The sequence below is a fragment of the Cyprinodon variegatus genome, unplaced genomic scaffold (assembly GCF_000732505.1).
Source record: "Cyprinodon variegatus isolate N-32 unplaced genomic scaffold, C_variegatus-1.0 Scaffold1007, whole genome shotgun sequence".
Taxonomy (NCBI): domain Eukaryota; kingdom Metazoa; phylum Chordata; class Actinopteri; order Cyprinodontiformes; family Cyprinodontidae; genus Cyprinodon; species Cyprinodon variegatus.
The window spans coordinates 229,837-250,218 of record NW_015151460.1 but is presented as its reverse complement, the minus strand read 5'-3'; the positions used below and the strand labels follow the sequence as shown (position 1 = coordinate 250,218).

Genomic DNA, 20,382 nt, shown 5'->3' with positions numbered 1-20,382 from the left:
TTAATACCAATTAAAGCCTTAGTTTTATTTTGAAGAATTCAATGCCTTTTAAGACTTTTTAAGGACCCGAGGGAACCCTGTTGGTGAAAGAAAATTAGCAGAAAAGGGGGAAAAAAGCTGAAATTATTGGTGGGGAAGTTTTCACACCAATCCTTAAGAAAGTTACGCTTGTGGACAAAAAGTAGACAAATAATGTATGTCTATTCTATTAAAATTTCTCTATCTCTATAATGGATTTGTTCTATATGTTGTCTTCTCAATTCAGAGGGCCCCCTGCCTGTCTTTGCCCAGGGCCCCAAATTTCCTAAATCCGCCCCTGTAGCAACTCAAAGTTAAAAAATGACAGGACATTTTCTGAGAACAGTTACCCAGAGGAGTGGAGCAAACACTCCCAGTGGAAACAGGCCTGTGTTCTGTTAGAGAGAAGCAGAACCTGCCAGTTTGCTTTAATAAAATCCAGTTAATTATGAAATGGAGGAACTTGAATTACATCATTCAAGGACTATTATTTCCCGCTCTGAGGGAAACAGGAGCAAAGCTTTAAAGCCGAATAAATGGAAAGGTGCAGCAGGTGTCTCTGAATGATCCAGTTTGTAAATAGGAACAAATTCAGAAATATATATCAAGTTGTTGTATAATAAAGCCTGCATCTGAAGCTGGTTCAGTCTGGTGTCTAATGGGTTTTATTTTGGCCCTTTTCTAATTAGCAGAATTAATGAGTGGGTCGGGTCCAAACAGCAGCGTGTGTTGTTGGTTCGGGAATCCAGCTGGAAGCTTCGGGCCGAGGAGGGAAAGTTAAATTAGAGGAATTCTAAGCGGAGTTCTGCAGGAAGCTCCTGGTTCCTGCTCCAGCGGAGAGAACCTGGATGGAAGGTGAGATCCTGCAGCTGGAACGGGTTCTGCTCCCTTGAGGAGACCTGCTCCTGGTTCCGGATCATGACATGTGGGGATTAAACTGGACCTACCGAGCCGGGGAGTCCAGCCGCACGTTAACGGCTCCGATTCCTGCTCCACGAACCCGCCGTCATGTTCGCGGGACCGGGTCCACTCCTGCAGGTCCGGACGCTGCTTTGCTCCGGCTGTTTCCTAGAATCACTCACGGCGGGAGGGGTGAGGGGAAGCGGGCCGCGAAGCTGGATCTTTGGATCAGAACCGTCCGTCCGTCCGTCACGGAGCTCCGCTGCAGCCGAACCAGGACTCAGTGAGCCTGGCACCGAGTGGAGCAGCCGATGGTCCGGAGCTCCATAAACAACAACAACGGAGCAGGTTTCCAGGAACTTTCCAAGAACATGGTCACGTGACGCAGATACGCGCGGATTTAAGGTGGACTGGTTAGATGCGTCTTTCTGTATGGAAGCCCGTATCCGCCACTCTGTTAAAATAAATAAATAAATAAATAAATGATCTCATTATACTGAGATAGTATCTCGTTATTTCGAGTTACTATCTAATTATAATTATAATGATATCATTATAATGATAGTATCTCAGTATAATGACATAATATCATTATAATCATTCTTCATAAAATTGATATTTACAAGTAGGCTACTTATATCTACAAAAATGGTTATTTAATACATTTTTATTAAAATAGTTATGATTTCACTGAAGGCTCCTAGATGACTTGCAGAGTCTTTATCCCATATAACAGTTTTTTGCAGGTCAACAGCATGAATTCTGTATTTTAACTCTTTAATGTTAGTATATTGATGTGCAAAATTAACCAGAGTGTTTTTGTTATCAGGTTATTGTTAAAATATGAAAAATATTTTCAATATTCCACTTGAGAGTATTACTGCTGCCACCATCTGTATTAGAGGGGAAAATATGGTAGGGGTGGCCAATGATTGACTAAGGGTGCCATTGGCCACCCATGGCCCCCAATCTAGCTCTGCCCCTGGTGGTCCTCTGATAATGAAAGGTGCCCATGAGCTTCTTCCTCGTTGATCTATAGTTGAGATCAGTGTGTATGCAGCATAGTCCTTTCATTGATTCTACCAAAGTTAAAGTCCACCTTTCTGCACAGTCGCTGCTAAATGAATCTAACCATGAAGTCTGACAAAGTTTTTTTTTTGGGGGGTCTTAGAGTTGTTTATTGTATCAGTTAATGGCCTGATGGAGGAACTTACCAACAAATGTTGCTGGAAAGTTTCCAGGCTTCCTTCAAACTGAAGCTTGTCCCATTTTCTCAAACCTGAACTGTCTCCTTGCAGTTTGACTTGTCTCTGCTGCCCCCTGCTGGTCCGACCCGACCATAACACTCAGAGGTTGGTGGTTTGGGAGCTGAGCTCAGGTTCTCCAATAGAGCTTCTGACAGAGGTGATGTCCTTTATCAGTCAGTCCTTTATCTCAACAGATCATCAGCAAACGTTCCCTGGATTCTAAGAAAGTGAAAACAATCCACTGAACTTTGTTTCCAGGTTTAAAGACGTTCCGCTTCCCATCCAGGAAACTTTTTCCAATTCAAAATGTCAGAAATGGCGTTGAGTTCGAGGTTTTATACAGTAGCCCAACAAAGCCTTTAGAAAACATGCAAAGCGAAACTGACGAAGGGGTCCACCCCTTTGGAATGAGGGTCGTTTGGCTTCTTTTGTTAGCCAGCAATGTCCCATTCACTGCAAAATGATCTAAAAATAAGTAAAAGATTCTTAAATTAACTGCATTTATCCCTCATTTGCGTAGGTAAAATAGATGATCTGCCAATGGAATGAGTATTTTTACCCTTAAAATAAGATAATTAGATAATATGCACTTGAAATAAGAGTGCAATTGTTCTTTTTTTTCTTATTTTAAATGTCTTGTTTCATTGACTTCCTCAATTCAAGAACAAATGCACTTATTTCAAGAAAAAAATCATTTGTTTAGATTTCTTTTTGTTTTGCAGTTTACCTGTCTATGTCTCTGAAAGGCGGGTCATTAAAGGGAATTGTTGGCCTGGCTGAACAGGCGAGGTCTTCTGTTCCCACGGGAACAGAATCTTGAATCAATGGTCTTCACCATTGAAATTCACCAGAGCTATAGTGAAACTGACAATATCCACGTGCATGGCAGCTGGACGCTGGAATACATCGGGTAAAAGGGGGAAAAAAAGAGTTATTTCACCTTTCTGATTCCTGATCCTCCATATACGGGTTGGTCGTTGGATCGCCAACTTGAAGAGGGAGGATTTGCCATCGAACATCTGGTCAGAGAAAAAACACGTAATATGTAGCCAACATTTGGAAGAAGAATGTTTTCAAGATGTCTTGGATAATAGCGTGTTGGGACAAACACCAGATACAGCACTGGGACTTGATCAACAGCCGATACCGCACCGTGACGTCACAAACCAGTAGGTGGCAGTAGTGTTCTTTGACAAAGCACATTCAGATGAAAATTACTCTTATTAAAAACATCATTTATTAAACAGAATGTAAGAATTTTATTTAAATTAATTTCAGAAATTTGTATTCTGAATATGACTGGACTTTTTCTTTAAAGGAACCAGAGCTGGGAAGGTAGATCCCTATTGAGTCTGAGCAAAACGTCCTGGTGCCATCGTAGGTTCTGTTTGAGTCCCAACGGAGCCAATGGACGCCTCTGCATCTGGGAAAGGAGTCAAACAGACTGACCAACCAATCAGAATTAGGGTCACCAGTCTTTCTCTGCAACTGTGTCGACGCCATCATGACTGAGAATTTTTCATAATTTCTGGATTACGGTTTGATTATTCTAAAAGTTCACTAGCTCTTCTAGGACCGTTCCAGAGTTCTCCACTTTGAGACAAAACCAGCTGAGCCAAAAGACGGGACATCAAGTCAAAGGTTTCTGGGTCAGAAGCCTTCTGTCACGACATCCCAAATGACTCATGTCAACTTTCAGCTTCTCAACAAATTCCAAACCATGAGAAGGACGATAGAAGAAAATTACTTGGATCAAGTTTTGGTTGTTCTTCCTGTAGGACAGAGGTCCCAGATAGGCGGACCGCAGTCTGGATCTGGACCCACCTGCTGCCCAACCTGATTTAAAACATTTATAAATTACCGCATGTTGTCCAACGACAGTGTCTAATTTCACTTTTGCCACTTCACCTGTTATTACGGTAAAAAAAGAGAGCAGAGAAAGTGTGGACTGCTGGAAGAACTGCGGTGAACTGGTGAAAGAAAAGTGAAATGGTGCTCAAAGATGACCCTGAACATTTAGAGGATGTTTGTCTCAACCTGCTGCTGTGAAGCAGGATTCTCCACCATGAACAGAATCAAAAATAAATATGGATCCAGGCTCAAAATGAGCTCCTTGATATGTGCTTTAGAATGGCTTAGTCTCCATTAAACCCAGGTTTAAAGCCTTGCAGGGCAGCATAAAGCCCACTGCCAACATTAAGACAGAAAAAAGAAAGAAAAACGGTCAGTTCAGGTGTTTTATTTAAAAAAAAAAAGGGAGACAATTGTCTATATGCCAAACTGAAAGATTTTTTTTCTCTACTTCTAAAACAATTTAGATTTTAAAATGGAAAAATGTTCTATTTTCTTATTTAAATATTAACTCTGTAACATGGATGCATGAACACCTCATTTTATTTCAGTGTTAAATTCTGTTTAAAGTAACAGATTATAATTAAAAATGTCTCCGGACCTTTACTGGTTGGTGATTTTCTTTATTCGGACCTCGCTGATTTTTAATCGGTTACCCTTGCATTGATGGAGATTTTAATCTCCCCAGTCTACATAAAACCGTTCTCACTCAAACCCACCTGCTGCCAAGCGGAGTCAGCTCTGCACTGGTGGCAGCATGCTTAGAAACCTATCACCCATTTTGGTTCAAAGACAGGAAGGCAGCAGCTTTTCTGAGGTGGTAACTGCTGCTTGCTTAGGAGGAGATGAAGAAGAAGACAGCGAGGAAGCAGCTTAATGTCGTTTTAAGGTCTCAAAGAGCGAAGCGACACTGAGGGACGTCTCAAAGACAGTTTTATTATGCCTGCACAATTTTGCCATACTCAAGCTTTCAGTCATTTGCTTGGATACATACAAAACTACAAAAAAAAGTATTTCTAATAGTGTGTTTCTGAAAAATCTCCATAAAACCTCCTGATGCGTCATATTAAAACACAGACTGGGAGCGGATCACAGATCAGACGCGTCTCCTCTACCGACAGCCAATCAGGGGGAATAAATTAAACGTCACAGTTTGATGCAGCAGAATCCAAACACCTCATGTGAAATCCAGAAGGTTCTAGAAGACGTGGAGTTGTTGCTGAAAATCTGTTGTCTTCTCTTCCTGGTTCCGGATCATGACATTTGTGATCTCTCTTCGTCTGCAGAGCTCAGGATGTGATGTTCATAGAGGAGATCGTCCCCTGATGTTCCTCACAGACCCAATGAAGGAGGAGGAGTTCCAGCTGCTTGGACTTCCTTCAGCAGTTAGAAGATGGTTGCAAAGTCTTCTGCACCTAGAAGATCTAGATTTGCTGAATACAAACAATAGTTATGCAGAGAAGATGTAGAGATCTGCATAGAGCTGAAGTATATAGAAAATAGCTTCACATTTTCTGCTTCGAGGCCTTTAAAATCGTCCCCATGTGGCCTCAGATGTTCACCTTTTAAGATTCTTACAACAGAACGTTCCTGATCAGGTCCAAACCCTGCAGAGATGGACCTAATCAGGAAGGTTCCTGCTGCAAAACAAACGAAAGTTTGTGGAAACGTCTGTTGGAAGATTTCTCATCCTGGATCATCTCTATAGCAGCTGTTCAAGCAGTTTGGGTGAAGTTCTTGAGGGGAGCAACGGCCGTCACATCCCATGGAGAACAGGTAAGGGCAGGAGAAACATGAGGAACGTTTCCTCCTCTGTGAGGAAAAGTCTTCAGTGCATCGTAGAAGATGAGGAGTCACCGTGTGGAGATGAAGCTGAGCTTGTTTAGGGAACAGTGACGTGGAAAGGACTTCCTGGTATGTTCTCATCCCCCCACTTCACGATGAGGATGTAGCTGCCCTGTTCCTTCACCGTGTACGTCACGTTGTACATCCTGTTGCCCATGTGTTTGACGTAGACTTCCTCACAGGGTGTCTTTGGCCCGTGGACGCCCACCATCAACATGTTGGTGCCTGCAGCACAAAGAAAAGATCAGAGGTTTCCAGGAAACATCGGGAGACTCCTTCCTTCACCTCGTTTCTCACCTGCTTTGCTGCAGTCCACTGTGAAGGTGTTCTTCTGACCGATGAAGGCTTTAGACAGACCAGCGCCGCGGGAGATGACTTTACTGGCGTCTGAGGAGAATTTGGGGAAGGAAGCGAAGGCCCCGCCCATCGCTGATGTTTTGGTGACGGTTTCCACGAGAACAGAAGACGTCTCATGGAGATTGTGACCTCCTGACAGGCGTGGTCCTGGAGGGAGAGAAAAAGCTTTTCACTGAAGGATGGCAGAGATCCTACTGCAGAAGAATTGAATCCATTCTAATGCTGGAAACACTTTGAGTCTAAAAGCAAAGCAGCGCGGGGTGTGATGTTACGGCTGCCAGAGGCTGCAAATATGAAACTAATACACAAACATGTAAAGGAAAAGCAATGCAATGGAGAAAGAAAATAAATAAATTCTAAACACACATTTAAAAACACGTGCAAAGGGAATATACTTCAAGTAGCAGAAACTACTACAAGTTAAGGGAAGCTGCAAACTAGCTACATATAAAAAAAAGGGCTCCAGACCACTAGGGGGAGACGATAAGCATGTCACTTTAATGCTATCTGTTATTCTCAAAGGTTGGTCAGACTTTCAATATTTTTAAACAAATACATCAAATTGTATCTCCTAGCTCCTGTTACCAGTTCAAGCTCCTACTTCTTGTTCCTGGCTCCAGTTCCTACTTCCTCTTCCTAGCTCCAGTTCATAGTTCTGGTTCCTCTTCCAGTTCCTACTTCCTCTTCCTAGCTCCAGTTCNTCCAGTTCCTACTTCCTCTTCCTAGCTCCAGTTCATAGTTCTGGTTCCTCTTCCAGTTCCTACTTCCTCTTCCTAGCTCCAGTTCCTAGTTTTGGTTCTTCGTTCCAGTTCCTAATTCCTATTCATAGCTCCAGTTCCTACTTCCTGTTCCCAGTTCCAGTTTCTACTTCCTGTTCAAACCTCCAGTTCCTACTTTCTGTTCCTAGCCTCAGTTGCTACTTCAGGTTCTTCGTTCCAGTTCCTACTTCCTACTCTTAGGTCCACTTCCTACTTCCTATCCCTAGCCTCAGTTGCTACTTCCGGTTCGCTTTTCCAGTTACTACTTCCTGTTCACAGCTCCAGTTCCTACTTCCTGTTCCTAGCTCCAGTTCCTACCTCATTTTCCTAGCCTCAGTTCCTACTTCCTGTTCCTAGCTCCAGTTCCTACTTCCTGTTCATAGCTCCAGTTCCTATGTTCTGTTTCTTGCCTCAGTTCTATTTCCTGTTCCTGGCTCCAGTTCCTACTTCCTGTTCATTGCTCCAGTACCTACTTCCTGTTCATAGCTTCAGTTCCTATCTTCTGTTCCTAGCCTCAGTTCCTACTTCCTGTTCCTGGTTCCAGTTCCTACTTCCTGTTAGTAGTTCCAGTTTCTATGGCCCAATCCCAAACCGGCCCCTAAACACTAACCCTGAGCACTAACCCTCCATGTGCGCGTTCCCGCGGAGGGTCAGCCACATCAAGCACCGTCCCAAACCAAGTAGTGGGTAGGGCAAGTTCAGCCCTTAAGTAGCAAGTCATTTTCCAAAATCATACAGCCCTACTTCGCAGTGTTTGTGTGGTTTTTTGCTTTTGTTTTCCTAGTTTGATAGATGATGGCATCTTGAAGAGCTGGAGCTCTCTGGTCATATTTGACAAACATTCAGCAGGTTAGAGCAGGTGAGTTTGGTAGTTCTATTCTGCCTATTCAGAGTGTGGCTTTCCAGAACCCGTGTTCTGGGGGTAATGTGGTAACATAGAAGAACACAGTAATGGGGTGGACATGCCCTGAGGAACGCCATTATCTTCAGTCTGAAGCAACAGAAAGTATAACATCAGGCTTCTGTCCAGTCCAGGAGGCGGTGATACCCTGAACCAGGGAGTTCCTCCAAGAAGAGAACCATTTTGAACCAATTTCTGATCAGCACCACCTCTGAGCCCAGAACACTGACCCACCTGACACTTTGGCTTTGAAGGGGCTGCCTACAATGTGCTGTGGTCCTCCGTACTTGATGGAGATCAGGTAGCTCCCTGGAGCCATAGGGGTGTAAGAGACTTTGTAGCCCTCAGGACACTCCTGGCAGTCCATCTTCACCTTTGATGGTCCATCGATGGTCACAGATAGAGCTCCAGCTCCGGCATTACAGGTGTTGACCATAAACTCTGACGCCACGCCTGAACAAACACACATGGGATCATCAAATGGTCTTTAAATCTCCTGATGGTTAAAGCAGAAAACCTGAACGCTGTTTGTACCTGTGGTTCCTCCTTCCAGTCCTGGCCCAAAGGCAGACACAAGCCCTGGATCTCCAACCTGCCCCGGTTCTCCCACGCGGATCTTGAATGGACTGCCGGGTACATGGCTGCCGTTGAAGCGAACGTCTATAGAGTGAACGCCGTTCTCCTTGGGGATGAACCTGATGGCGTGCCGATCTGCTGGAAAACAAAGAAAGTTTATGAGAAGTTATGGCAGACTGAAATCCAGTTATTCTTCCTGATGCTCTGGGTTCTGCTCGGAGCTGTCGGGTCTTACCGCTGTCCAGCTCAGTGATGCAGCATTCCTCTGTGGCCCCCAATGGTGAGTGGATCTTAGCATCTATGAGGCCTCTGGCTCCATTCAGCTGGACAGCAAAGGAGGCCTCCTGACCCACCTTCAGCCCCATCTCCTGATAAAGAAAATATGTTACTGCGATCTATCCAGACTGAGAAGATAGACGTCTGCTTCCACGAGGACTCGGATCTCCTCACCTGCAGGCTGGTGATGGTGAGGTGGCGGGCGTCATCTGACAGGCTAGCCACAGGGACAATGAAAGGAGAGTCTGGGATGTGTTCATCGTTAAACTTGATGGAAACCTCATAATCACCTGTGGGTTTCAAACAGAACTTCATTCAGTGTTCTTGCACGGTTCCTGAAGGATCTGCTCTCTCTAAGCTGCTTCTACCATAAATTATGTATTTAAAAACATACAGCAGATTGTGACAGAGCTGAACTACAGACGGTAAATCTGTGTTTAGATCTTACCAGGCTCCTGGACCACGTAGGAGACTCCACAGGAACCGTCCTTCCGGTCCTCAAAGGAGATCTCAGCTTTGCTGGGTCCTTCCACAGCAATCGACAGACCTCCAGCTCCAGCCTCTCTGGTCCAAATACTGAACTCAGCTGCAGGGAAACACTAGATATCAGCACATGGTACAGTCCGCACTTCACCAGAATCCACAGGATTTTAAAGCAGATCTTAAGGACACCTTCTGATGCCTTCAGATTTCTTTCTGGAACCTAGAGGCTACTTTTCCAGAACTTTCCTCAAGTTATATTTTTACGCAACTGTGGTGGTGGGGGGTAGTTTGCAGGACTGGCCGGTACCATCAAGTCCTTTCTTAAAGAAGAAGTCCGGCCATATTCAGAATTCAAACTTCTGAAAGTAGTTTAATTATGAAATTATTACATACTGTTTAATAAATCATAAAAGTTTTAATTAAGAGTAATTTTCATTTGAATGTGCTTTACTGGAGGCATCCATGTTTGTCAAAGAACACTACTGCCACCTACTGGTTTGTGACGTCACGGTGCGGTATCGGCTGTTGATCAAGTCCCAGTGCTGTATCTGGTGTTTGTCACAACGCGCTATTATCCAAGTCATCTTGAAAACATTCTTCTTCCAAATGTTGGCTACATATTACGGGTTTTTTCTCTGGCCAGAAGTTCGATGGCAAATCCTCCCTCTTCAAGTTGGCGATCCAACGATGATCCAGTCCTTGGAGAATCATGAATCAGAAAGGTGAAATTACTCTTTTTTTTTCACTTTTCTCTGATGTATTCCAGCATCCAGCTGCCATGCACGTGGGCATTGTCAGTTTCACTATAGCTCTGGTGAATTTCAATGGTGAAGTCCTCTGGAAATCTTCAATAATTGTTGTTGATTGCAGATGTGTCTAGTAGTTCCCATTGATTTTTCTTGTAAAGCGGGGAGAATGGCGCTAGGCTTACCGCACTGTGACGTCACTGCTGGAAGATGGCAGGAGGGAGGGGTTACTATATTTGGGCAAAAATGGCCGCTCCCAGACTCAGTGATCGCAATGAAAATTATAATTTTTTTTTTTTTACTGATTAACACTAAATTCATTAAATCATAGCGAATGTTTTAGTTTTAGGTAATAATAATGATCCATTGGTTATTCCTTGCTGACCGGACTTTTCCTTAAATAGTCTGTATTTGTTATAATTGGGTTGCCTCTCATGTTTTTGAAGTTTTCTTATCTCTGTCCCCTAATGACGCATTTTGAGTTAGCAACGTTACGATCTGAATAAATCTCGGGGGGAAACCTAAAACACTTTAGGTTCATTTGGTAACCTGGAAGGTGAGGGAACTGTAAGTCTTAGGACTTCCCAGAAAAATCCTCGGTGACCGTCAGAAAGCAGCCAGGAAGTTAGAAAAGGGACCTTTAGGTTTCAGAAAAGTGATCTTCAAGATAAGAGAGAAAAAGTAAAAATCTCTGTCCAGCCTACCGGGCAGCCCTGCCACTCCACGGTCCAGCCCGGTTCCTCCTGCTCGGACCTTATGGGCCCCTCCCTCACCCAGGGGCCCCACAGTAAACTGGAAGGGGCTCCCCGGCACATGTTGGCCCCGGTATTTAACATTGACAGTGTGAGGTCCCATTTCCTGGGGGACAAAGCGGACACTGTAGGTGCTGTCCTCCCCTTTGATGATCTCTGCGTCCTCCATCTTCCCTCCGGGACTCGTCACCTGAGCCGTCATCTCCTGGTTACCGGCCTCACCTGAGGGAGGGAGGAGATAAAAGATCGGTTTACTAACCAGAGAAACTCAGAGACAAACTAGAAATCTTCTGCTGCTTCGTTGCAGGTTTGGGGAACCTTCGATGAAGTTCTTGGAACGTTTTTTTTTGTTTTTGTGCTGCCGAGCCAACAGGCAGGAGTCTCTCAGTGCTCAGTGCTTGGTCCCCTTTGTTTTTTTGAAACTACATCTATTTAGCACATTTGGCACACCTGTATTATTATGCTCCATTAACAAATTGATTTTAGTGTGATTGATTTGTATAATATGTTATATTGCATGATTTATAAACTTCATAATGACTATGCAATGTGATGTGCCTATTTTTTACCATAAGTTAAAGTAATCTACTGATGCTATGAAACAGTAGGATTGTCAAAGTAATGAATTTATCTTTATTTTAAAAGTATTAAGTCCCCCTGAAAATGAGAACATCATCGTTGTTCAATGCCATAGCACACAGATTGTTTACATTGCGACCGGTCTAACTAGGGAGTACCAATATGGCAGCCGGTGGCTTCACTTCAACCATGTACTACCAACAGGCAATCAGTAATCCAGTGAATAAATAGAAATCAGTGGTCCACACTGCTTTGTTTAAAGACAAACCAGTGAGCTTCTGGTTCTGGTACCAGCAGTGTTGTGCATGAATGTGTCCAATGAACGGCGTTCACTGAATATATTCATATTTTTTAGTGAATGGATCAGTTTTAGAGTAATGAACATGAACGAGAGTGATGTTCACTCTAAGAATAATAAGCAACACAGACATCTCACATTCGCGTTTAATTAATAACACTGGATAATGTCAATTCAGAGGGGCCCCTCTGAATTGAGACTTAACATGTCCACTTCACAAGTTCGTACATCAACCACGTCCACTTCAAATTTAAAGCGACACATCAAGTTAAAGCATCCAAGCTATATAGAGAAATATCTGCTACTGAGTGAGAAACATAAGAAATCATTTTTGATCCAGATCTTTTGAGAAGAACCTGAATGTTCCTGCATGTCTCTGAAGTTCTGTGTAATTTGGCTAAATAAAGGCTTCAGTGGTACAGTGGTACTTTTAATTACTATGTCAATAACTGTGTATAGTTCATTAGACGGCTGGTAAAAAATATACTCATATAATATGTTTCAAACCGCAATAAAGATCTTAAAAGAATTATGTATTTGAGTATTTTATTTTTTACACTACAACTTGGAATTATGAGTTATGATGAACTGACTGAACATATTACGTATGTAACGTTCGTGCAGCGTGCAAGACGTCACATCACGTTAGACTAAAAGCAGAACGTAGATTAAACCATAACCGTTACGTACAATGTGTTAGCGACAACGGATACCAAAAAGAGATACTTAAGCGGATTCCAGAAAAGAAAGAACCGAAGAGGCAGAGGTGGACGTTGCTGCTACTACCAGTCCAGTGAGTAAAGATTGCGACCAAAAGAACACCCAGATAATGTTGCTTAGGGGCCAATTGTACGTTACAGCACTGAGCTGAAGGATCACTGGATGGATCTGATTTTAAGCTGACACTGAGGTCAAAGGTCACAAAGTGATGCTTTAAGTTAAATAAAAACATGAGAACAGATTTCTGACAGTGGATAATTTAACAGCTGAGCCCCAGCAGCAGCAGAAAGGGTGAGAAGCTTCCAGAACACACACCGTCCTGCAGTGGCGGTCGGCTTCCCGCCGGCATCCCACTGAAACCGCTCAGACTCTCTCGTCCCAGAAAATCTCCAAACACATCCCTGAAGGGATCTCCTCCGACCTGGGTGCTCTCCTCCACCCGGACTTCTCTTTTGGTCTCCCCGGCTCGGGTTTTGCTGATCTCGGTCCGCTCGGTCCGGGTGTAGGTGTGGCTGCTGCGGGTGAACGTCCGGGTCAGACGTTCCTGAGCTGAAACCATCTGAAACCAGTTTCCTACGACCAGGAGGAGAAGCAAACAGGTAGGAAGAGAAGGAGAGGATCAGGAGGAACCAGATGCAGATGAGGAAGCAGGAAACAGGACGAATGGAGGAAGAGAAGCGAAGGAGAACCTGAAGACACTTCTCACCTGGTATCTTCAGGTTGAGGTCGCAGGTGCTGCCGACTGTGGCAATGGATGGGGCCTGGCGCTTCCTGGTGATGCTCTCCTTCATCCGGCCTTCGCCGAATATTTTGACGGTAAATGGACTTCCTGTTTGCAAACATTACAGAAAAGAGATTAAACCAAATAGAGACATCAATTCTGTAACATTTAGTTTTTGTGTCTGCCTGCAGGGGGCACTGTTGCTTTGACTAAATGCAGCAGCTAAGAGATTCCAAAAAAGTTAAAAAACAATCCACTGGACTAATTTAAGTTCCTTTGAAATTGTTAATGGTTGGTCTGTATAATAAAATCTTTAAAAAAAAAATTTGTGTGTAAAATGTCTAATTTAAGGTTCATAGTTTTTCTGCCATTTTATTGAAATAAGCTCAAGCAGATATTAAAAGTGTTTGTGCAAATTGGGCAAAGACGAGCAAAAAGGAAAGGTTTGCAAGGGTCATTTTTATTCAAACATAAATGTTTTTTTTTTGGTTGTAACTGGGCTGGAAGTTATGTGTTCAACCAATCTTTTGGTTAAACCAACTAATCTATTTCCAGCAGTCCTGAGGAGGAGGAACCGGTTTGTACCTGGAACATGTTGGTCAGCAAACTTGATGTTTATGATGTAGTTTCCAGGTTCAGTGGGGCAGTAGGTCACCTTACAGGTCCCATCCTCCACATCCTCACAGTTAATGTCCACTTTGCTGGGGCCCTCGATGGACAGACCCAGACCACCGTAACCTTCCAGACACAAAACAAGAGGGTGAGACTGAGACCCCGGATCTGACTCTGCATAGGTGGTTTGGGTTCTTACCTGCATTCCTGGTGTCCACGATGAACTCAGCAACCTCAAAGGTGTGCCCCTCCACCAGCCCCTGACCGTAAACCTTCACCCTGCTGGCATCTCCAATCTCAGACTGACCCACCATGATCTTAAAGGGACTGTTGGTCACATGTGTCCCACTTTTCTTCACACTCACAACATGTTCACCAACTTCCTTTGGAGTGAAGGAGATTCCTGCAACAATAGATGATCAGACATCAACCATTTATGTCCTGGTCACATGGTGAAACACCTGTAAAAGGTTTCTGTCAGAGATATCCCCCTAAAATCAGACACAGAAGGGGATTTGGGTTGTATGGAGTGAATTTTGTTCCAATATTGTTGCAAACAGAGAACACATTTTGTAATTAGAAATAATAAAAGAAAGATTTGAAGGTATAGTGGAGGATGGTGTTTTTCTGGGTGGATCATTAAAAGAAGTGGTCCTCCTAACTGTCAATCATTCTGGTGATATCATTACGCGAGTCCGTCCTAAGTGCTCGTCCCCCATTTTCACTCTGTGTAAGTGCAAAGGGGTCATAGAATGCAAAACCGAGTTTCCATTGTCATAGATGAATAACGATAGTTCAGTGAGTGAAATGGATGTACAGAGAAGTCCAAACCCCATCAACACCTCCTTTCTCTGCAAATCTAACTATTCTATATTTCCACCATAAAACGGGCGAATTCAAACAAAGCCCCAAGTCCGACCAGCCTCGGAACGGGCAGCTCGGTTCTGCTGCATTGTAGTTGTCCAAAATCCCGGATGATTTTGAACCCCCCCCCCCGGACATTTCTTAAGGTATGAAAATGTCTGGGGGGAAAAACAGGACGTCTGGTCACCCTACTGTATCAACAACCTTGATGTTTCAGTGAGTGAGTGCTTGTTGCTATGATGCGTCTTTGCTCAGCAGCTTCGCTCGTTGTAAACCAACCAATCAGAGCACAGCTCCTCTAAATATTCCTGTCGTTTCAGTCTAGGGCTTTTAACCAGACTGCATTAGGGCTCATAGAACAGCAAATATGCCATTTTCAGCCCAACCAATGTTACACACCCTATTAGAGACCTTAAGGACCAGATACTCTATAGAATCATTCTATGACCCCTTTAAAACCAGAATAAGGCTGGAGTTTCACTTCCACACAGCCACACAGATATGGAGGACCAGATCTACCATATTTAAAAGTAAATACAGAAATAAATAAATGCTCAGTAAATAAATAAGCATACAATTAATCTCCCAAAAATACAATACACAAATAAATGTTGATAGAAATGAAATTCTACAGTGAAACATAAATGTATATATCTTTTTCACCTTTATTATAAATACCTTGTTTATTTGAGTATTTATTTATGTGCATGTTATAATATTCTTGTCTGCTTTACTCTTACTTTGTAATTTCTTTGCCCTATGATTTTTAGCTGACACACTTTTTTACCTTAATAGTGCTTTCTAACACTTGTTTTACATCAATAATTGATTCTATCGTTTGAATTGTGTAAATAATGAGTATTTATAATAAGTAGAGTAAGTAATTATCACTTACCGGTGGTGAGTCTGACATGGTGGAAAAAAATGCAAATCTTTTGGAAAGTAAGTTTAAAAATCCTCCACATATCTTTTAAACTTTTTATTTTAAAAGAGCTTTCAAGAGTAACTTTGCTGTTTTCTCAGATTCTGTTAATATATATATTTTTTCAAAATTGCTTTAGCAGATTTTCTATTTCAAATTTCCGTTTTTCAAAAAAAAGCTCTATGAATTCTACTCTTTTCAAATTCCTTTTTTTGTCCAGATCACATTGGCCGTTTCTCAATCTGTGAACTTGTGCGTTCTCAGATACTACAGATACAGATATATGAAACGTCATCAGCCTCAGCCCTAGTACTGTTTCATTTCACAAGAAAAAGAAGACAGAGAACGGACAAAGTCCCCGGATGTTGTTCTCGCCCCTCCCTCTTTACCGAGCATGCATCACAGCAGACACTCCGTTCTTGAGATTGACAGCTGTCCCAGCATGCACTGCAGCAGCAGCTTTCAATGGAGCGCTCACAGAGCTCAGAGTATTAAGTTAAATCTTTTCTGTTGCCGTTGTTCAATAGAAATAACTTTCCACACTTTCCTGTGTTTTTCTTAAGAATATACTTGGTGAGGACACGAGTTCATACTTGCGTTCTTATGAATTAAGAAACGGATATTGTCTTCACTAGTGTTGCACCGATACCGATACCAGTACTGGACGGGGCCCCGATACTGCCCTAAAATGATGGTATCGGTATCAGCGAGTACCAACAAATAGGGCACCGATACCATTTTGAGAGCCATAAGTTTATTCAACTATTGTCGCCCATTCCAGGTAGGCAATAAAAAGTTCTACTGGATTCAATTTGTATTAGATTTGTTCCTGCTTCACAAAGGTAGGCAGCAGCTTGACAAAGCAATGATTGCAACTATATTTTACATTATTATGGTATCGGACGATACTGCACAGCCAGGTATCGGGTATCGGTATCGGGGCCAAAAAATGGCATCGGCGCAACACTAGTCCTCACATCTGGGGAGGGATTTCCTCTGCAGTGAGGATGGAAGATGTATTTCTACAGGGTTTATACAGGAATGAGTAACTCTAATTTAATGCTTTTTAATGCTCTTAGAAATTTTTTTAATGCCACGAACAAGTACCCATGAATGTCATTTTATATATTTGATAATTATCCATCAGAATCAGAAATACTTAAATAATCCAAACATACACGGAGAGAAAGTCCAAATCAAAACATACCAATGTGTCTGTTGGGGAGCCTCTTTAGAAGACACGGTTCTTCATGACCTGAAGGAGCTCTGATGGTGGCCATCAGACTGCCCAGGTCCGTCTCTGTGATCTTTAGGGAAACGTCTGATGCAGTCCCAACGTTGAGCTGTGAGGTCCTCATGGAGTCATCACCTGGACAGGAGACATGCAAGCTTTAATCAGGCTTTGGGCCACATGATTTGTTTGGTGGCCTTAGGATTGCGTCTCTGTTATTCGCAGATGAAGTGGTTCTATTGGCTTCATTAAGTGATCTACAGCTCTCACTAGAGCGGGTTGCAGCCGAGTGTGAAGCGGGTGGGATAAGGAGCAGTTCTTCAAAATTCGAGACCATGGTCTTGAGGCGGAAAATGGTAGAATGCCTTCTCCGGGTTGGGGAGGATGTACTGCCCCTAGTGGAGGAGTTTAAGTATCTTGGGTTCTTGTTTATGATGGAGTAGGAGATCAATAGACAGATTGGTGCGGCGTCTGCTGTGAAGCGGGCGCTGTACCGGTCTGTTGTGGTGAAGAGAGAGCTGAGCCAAAAAGCAAAGCTCTCGATTTACCGGTCAATCTACGTTCCTATCCTTATCTATGGTCATGAGCTTTGGGTCATGACCGAAAGAACGAGATCCTGGATACAAGCGACTGAAATGAGTTTCCTAGTATGTCTGGGCTCTCGCTTAGAGATCCGGGGAGGACTCAGAGTAGAGTCTCTGCTCCTCCACGTCGAGAGGAACCAGTTGAGGTGGCTCGTGCATCTTGTTAGGACGCCTCCTGGAAGTCTTTCTGGAGAGGTGTTCCAGGCACGTCCCACCAGGAGGAGGCCCAGGGGGAGATCCAGGACACACTGGAGGGACTATGTTTCTTGGCTGGCCTGGGAGCGCCTTGGGATTCCCCCGGAGGAGTTGGTCCAAGTGGCTGGGGAGAGGAACGTTTGGGCCTCCCTACTGAAGCTGCTACCCCCGCAACCCAACCCCAGGTAAGCGGAAGAGGGAGGATGGATGGATGGATGGATGGATGGATGGATGGATGGATGGATGGATGGATGGATGGATGGATGGATTTGTTTGATTAGGGAAAGAAGAATCTTTAAATCCTTGCAGCTGATAAATAAGTCCAAGTACATTTTCTATATTTTCTGGGTATTTTCAGGATAGGTCTGTTTTAGAGATACTGTATCTTGGTGGAGTTTCCATACCGGTGATCTTTGCCATGAACGGGCTGCCAGAAATGTTTTCATCATCAAATCTGACAATGATGCTGTAGTCTCCGGCTGCGGTGGGCAGGTAGGACACCGTGCAGGTCCCATCTTTGTTGTCAGTGCAGCTAATCTCAGCCTTGGATGGACCTTCAACAGCTAGAGACAAGCCCCCTGCAGAGAGAGAAAACCCCGTGAAACTCCACCTTCAGCTGTTGAAACAAAGCAGGGTGAAACTCCTGGGTTTTGGCAGTCTTTGGAATTGATCGTCTGGGAGTGGCAGCGTAGTGGTTAGGGCATAGAGCTTGGAATCCAGAGGTTCTGAGTTCGAGCCCCACTCCCACAGGCTGCCACTCTAGGTCTCTGAGCAAGACCTTTAACTCCAAACTGCTCCCCGGGCGACCCAAGATGGCAGCCCCCTGCTCCCCAAGGGCATGGGTTAAATGCAGAGGTAAATTTTGCCAGTGTGAGATCAATAAAGTTTAATTATTCGATTATTGTGATTATCCTTATTATTAAATCAAATTCAGTCCAGTCAGAATGTTACCTTCTCCTGCATCTTTGGTGACGATGGTGAAGGTGGCGGGTTTGTCCACCGTGCCATGGCTCAGACCAGGGCCGTACGCAGTCACATGACCACTGTTGATAGCATCCACATAGAACTGGAGTGGGCTTCCTGAAACACACACAGTTAAAGGGGATTACTAAGAATCAATGAAGATTTGGAGCCTTTTAAATCGGCTCTGCCGTGTCCTGCTCCATCTTTCCCTTACTTCGGAGCAACCTCAACAAAACCCGAAGCCTGAAGCTCCCAAACCTGACTTCCTCCAATCCATGACCTGCAGAGCACCTAGAGGAGCTTTGGAGGAGACCAGAATGAAGCCTCACTTGGTCTTGAAGACGCAGAAAGACACAGCCTTTGATTTGGTGAAAGATCAGGCCAGTGATCTTAGCAGCCAAACATCGACCAGAAAAGGGCTTGGACAGAAGTCCCAGTTGGAGCCTCAGGAAGCTACATGTGGCGGTCTACATGTGCTGACATAAACAAACTGACTCTTTCTGGTGTGATGAAGTGATGGAGGACTCAGGGTGGACACGTTTAACCACGTTTCCTCAGAGAGGTGGTGTAGAGCTCTGCTATCTACAAGAGCTTGGAGTAGAGCTCCTGATTCTCCATGTTTAAATGTCTCTGCTGAGACTGATATCTAAACTCTTCAGCTTCCCTTTGGATGATCTGCAAACACAGGGAGGGGACCCAGAACTGAGGGACTTTTGGATTTGAACTTCCTAAGGATCCCGTGAGAGAAGTGGAGACTATTTAGAAGAACAGGAACATCTGGATCGGCTGACGTTTGAACCGACCTGAGAAGGTCTAAAGACCAAGGATCATTAGGACCATGGATCATCCAGCATGGAAGCATCAGAAGTGTCAGATTCCCCCTGAACTCATCATGTTTGCAGATGATGTGTTTATAACGAACAGAGCAGTTACCTGGGATGTGGTTCCCGTCATATTTGATGTCCATCTCGTGCAGTCCTCGTTCAGTCGGCGAGTATTTTACCGTCACCGTCCCGTCCTTGTTGTCAGCGATGTTAGGACGAGCTGTTTGACCCGACGGCATTCGCACCTCGCCTGCAGAAAGCCAAACACCACCTGCGCTTCTAGCTTATTACAGCAACGGAGATGTTTTATGAAATGAGTCTCAGGCAAAGTCTTTTTATTAGTCATACATTATAGTCAAGAAAATAAGTAAACTGAAATCAAGACATTTTGGATTAAAGAAGCATCTTAATGTATGAAGGTAATGGGGTTAAAGATTGCATAATTCTATTTAATTAATATATCTTTGAAGCTAATTTCTAGAAAATATGTAAAAGCAACATTAAAAGGAAACCAAACAACAAATCCATGTAAACACATGTAATCAGTTTCACCTGATTAAACTATTTATGTTTCCACTTCCTCTATTATGCATCATTTAATGGATCTTATATCATTTTAATCAGATTGCAGGGGATGAAATGATCACTTAGAGGAACAATGTCTGTACATAAGTGTGTGGATTGATGGATGTTGTCTGTCACTGTTTAGAAGAGGAATAAGTAACTGCTTCTCTGTGGAGCTTTAAATTGTTTTGCTTTCTTGGAAATAATCCAAAATGTCTAGTCCAGAACATCTGGAAAATCGAGTTCTTCACCAGTACATGCTTTACAATAGAGCAATAAAATGCTGTATGTTACGGTACTGTATTTTCACTATTATGTTATTCTTATACATTTTTCTAAGGTCCACATTTGTGTGACAGTTTTTTTTCTATAATCATTTTGCTGCTGTCAACACCAGAATTCGCCCATAGTGGGATAATAAAAGGATTTTCTATTCTATTCTAAATAGATCTCGTCTGCCTGGCTATGTATTTCCTATATAGGGTTGCCTTTTGATCTCTGCATCCTTCTGTATGTTTGCTTCTGTCTCCTTGAACCCCAGTCGGCCTCGGCAGATGGCCGCTCACACTGAGCCTGGTTCTGCTGGAGGTTTCTT

General features: G+C 43.5%; 2 protein-coding genes across 2 annotated transcripts in view; both read right to left on the bottom strand.

Moving 5' to 3' along the window:
• Positions 1–1,280, bottom strand: part of socs2 (suppressor of cytokine signaling 2) — a 12,134-nt gene extending 10,854 nt beyond the window's left edge. Inside the window, exon 1 of the mRNA XM_015399393.1 lies at positions 966–1,280. The gene's annotated coding sequence lies outside the window, so the exon portion shown is untranslated. The remainder of the gene's footprint in view (positions 1–965) is intronic.
• A 3,652-nt stretch (positions 1,281–4,932) lies between these two features.
• The window catches only part of LOC107100771 (filamin-C-like), a 66,186-nt gene continuing 50,736 nt past the window's right edge, over positions 4,933–20,382 (bottom strand). Inside the window, exons 31-46 of the mRNA XM_015399404.1 lie at positions 19,333–19,506; positions 18,388–18,516; positions 17,841–18,014; positions 16,634–16,795; positions 13,840–14,043; positions 13,614–13,766; positions 13,014–13,136; positions 12,623–12,880; positions 10,663–10,932; positions 9,178–9,315; positions 8,904–9,019; positions 8,689–8,821; positions 8,412–8,588; positions 8,112–8,330; positions 6,159–6,365; positions 4,933–6,086 (exon numbers count right to left, since the gene is read on the bottom strand). Of these exons, the coding sequence (XP_015254890.1) occupies positions 5,899–6,086; positions 6,159–6,365; positions 8,112–8,330; positions 8,412–8,588; positions 8,689–8,821; positions 8,904–9,019; positions 9,178–9,315; positions 10,663–10,932; positions 12,623–12,880; positions 13,014–13,136; positions 13,614–13,766; positions 13,840–14,043; positions 16,634–16,795; positions 17,841–18,014; positions 18,388–18,516; positions 19,333–19,506 (2,825 nt within the window). The 3' untranslated portion in view covers positions 4,933–5,898. The remainder of the gene's footprint in view (positions 6,087–6,158; positions 6,366–8,111; positions 8,331–8,411; positions 8,589–8,688; positions 8,822–8,903; positions 9,020–9,177; positions 9,316–10,662; positions 10,933–12,622; positions 12,881–13,013; positions 13,137–13,613; positions 13,767–13,839; positions 14,044–16,633; positions 16,796–17,840; positions 18,015–18,387; positions 18,517–19,332; positions 19,507–20,382) is intronic.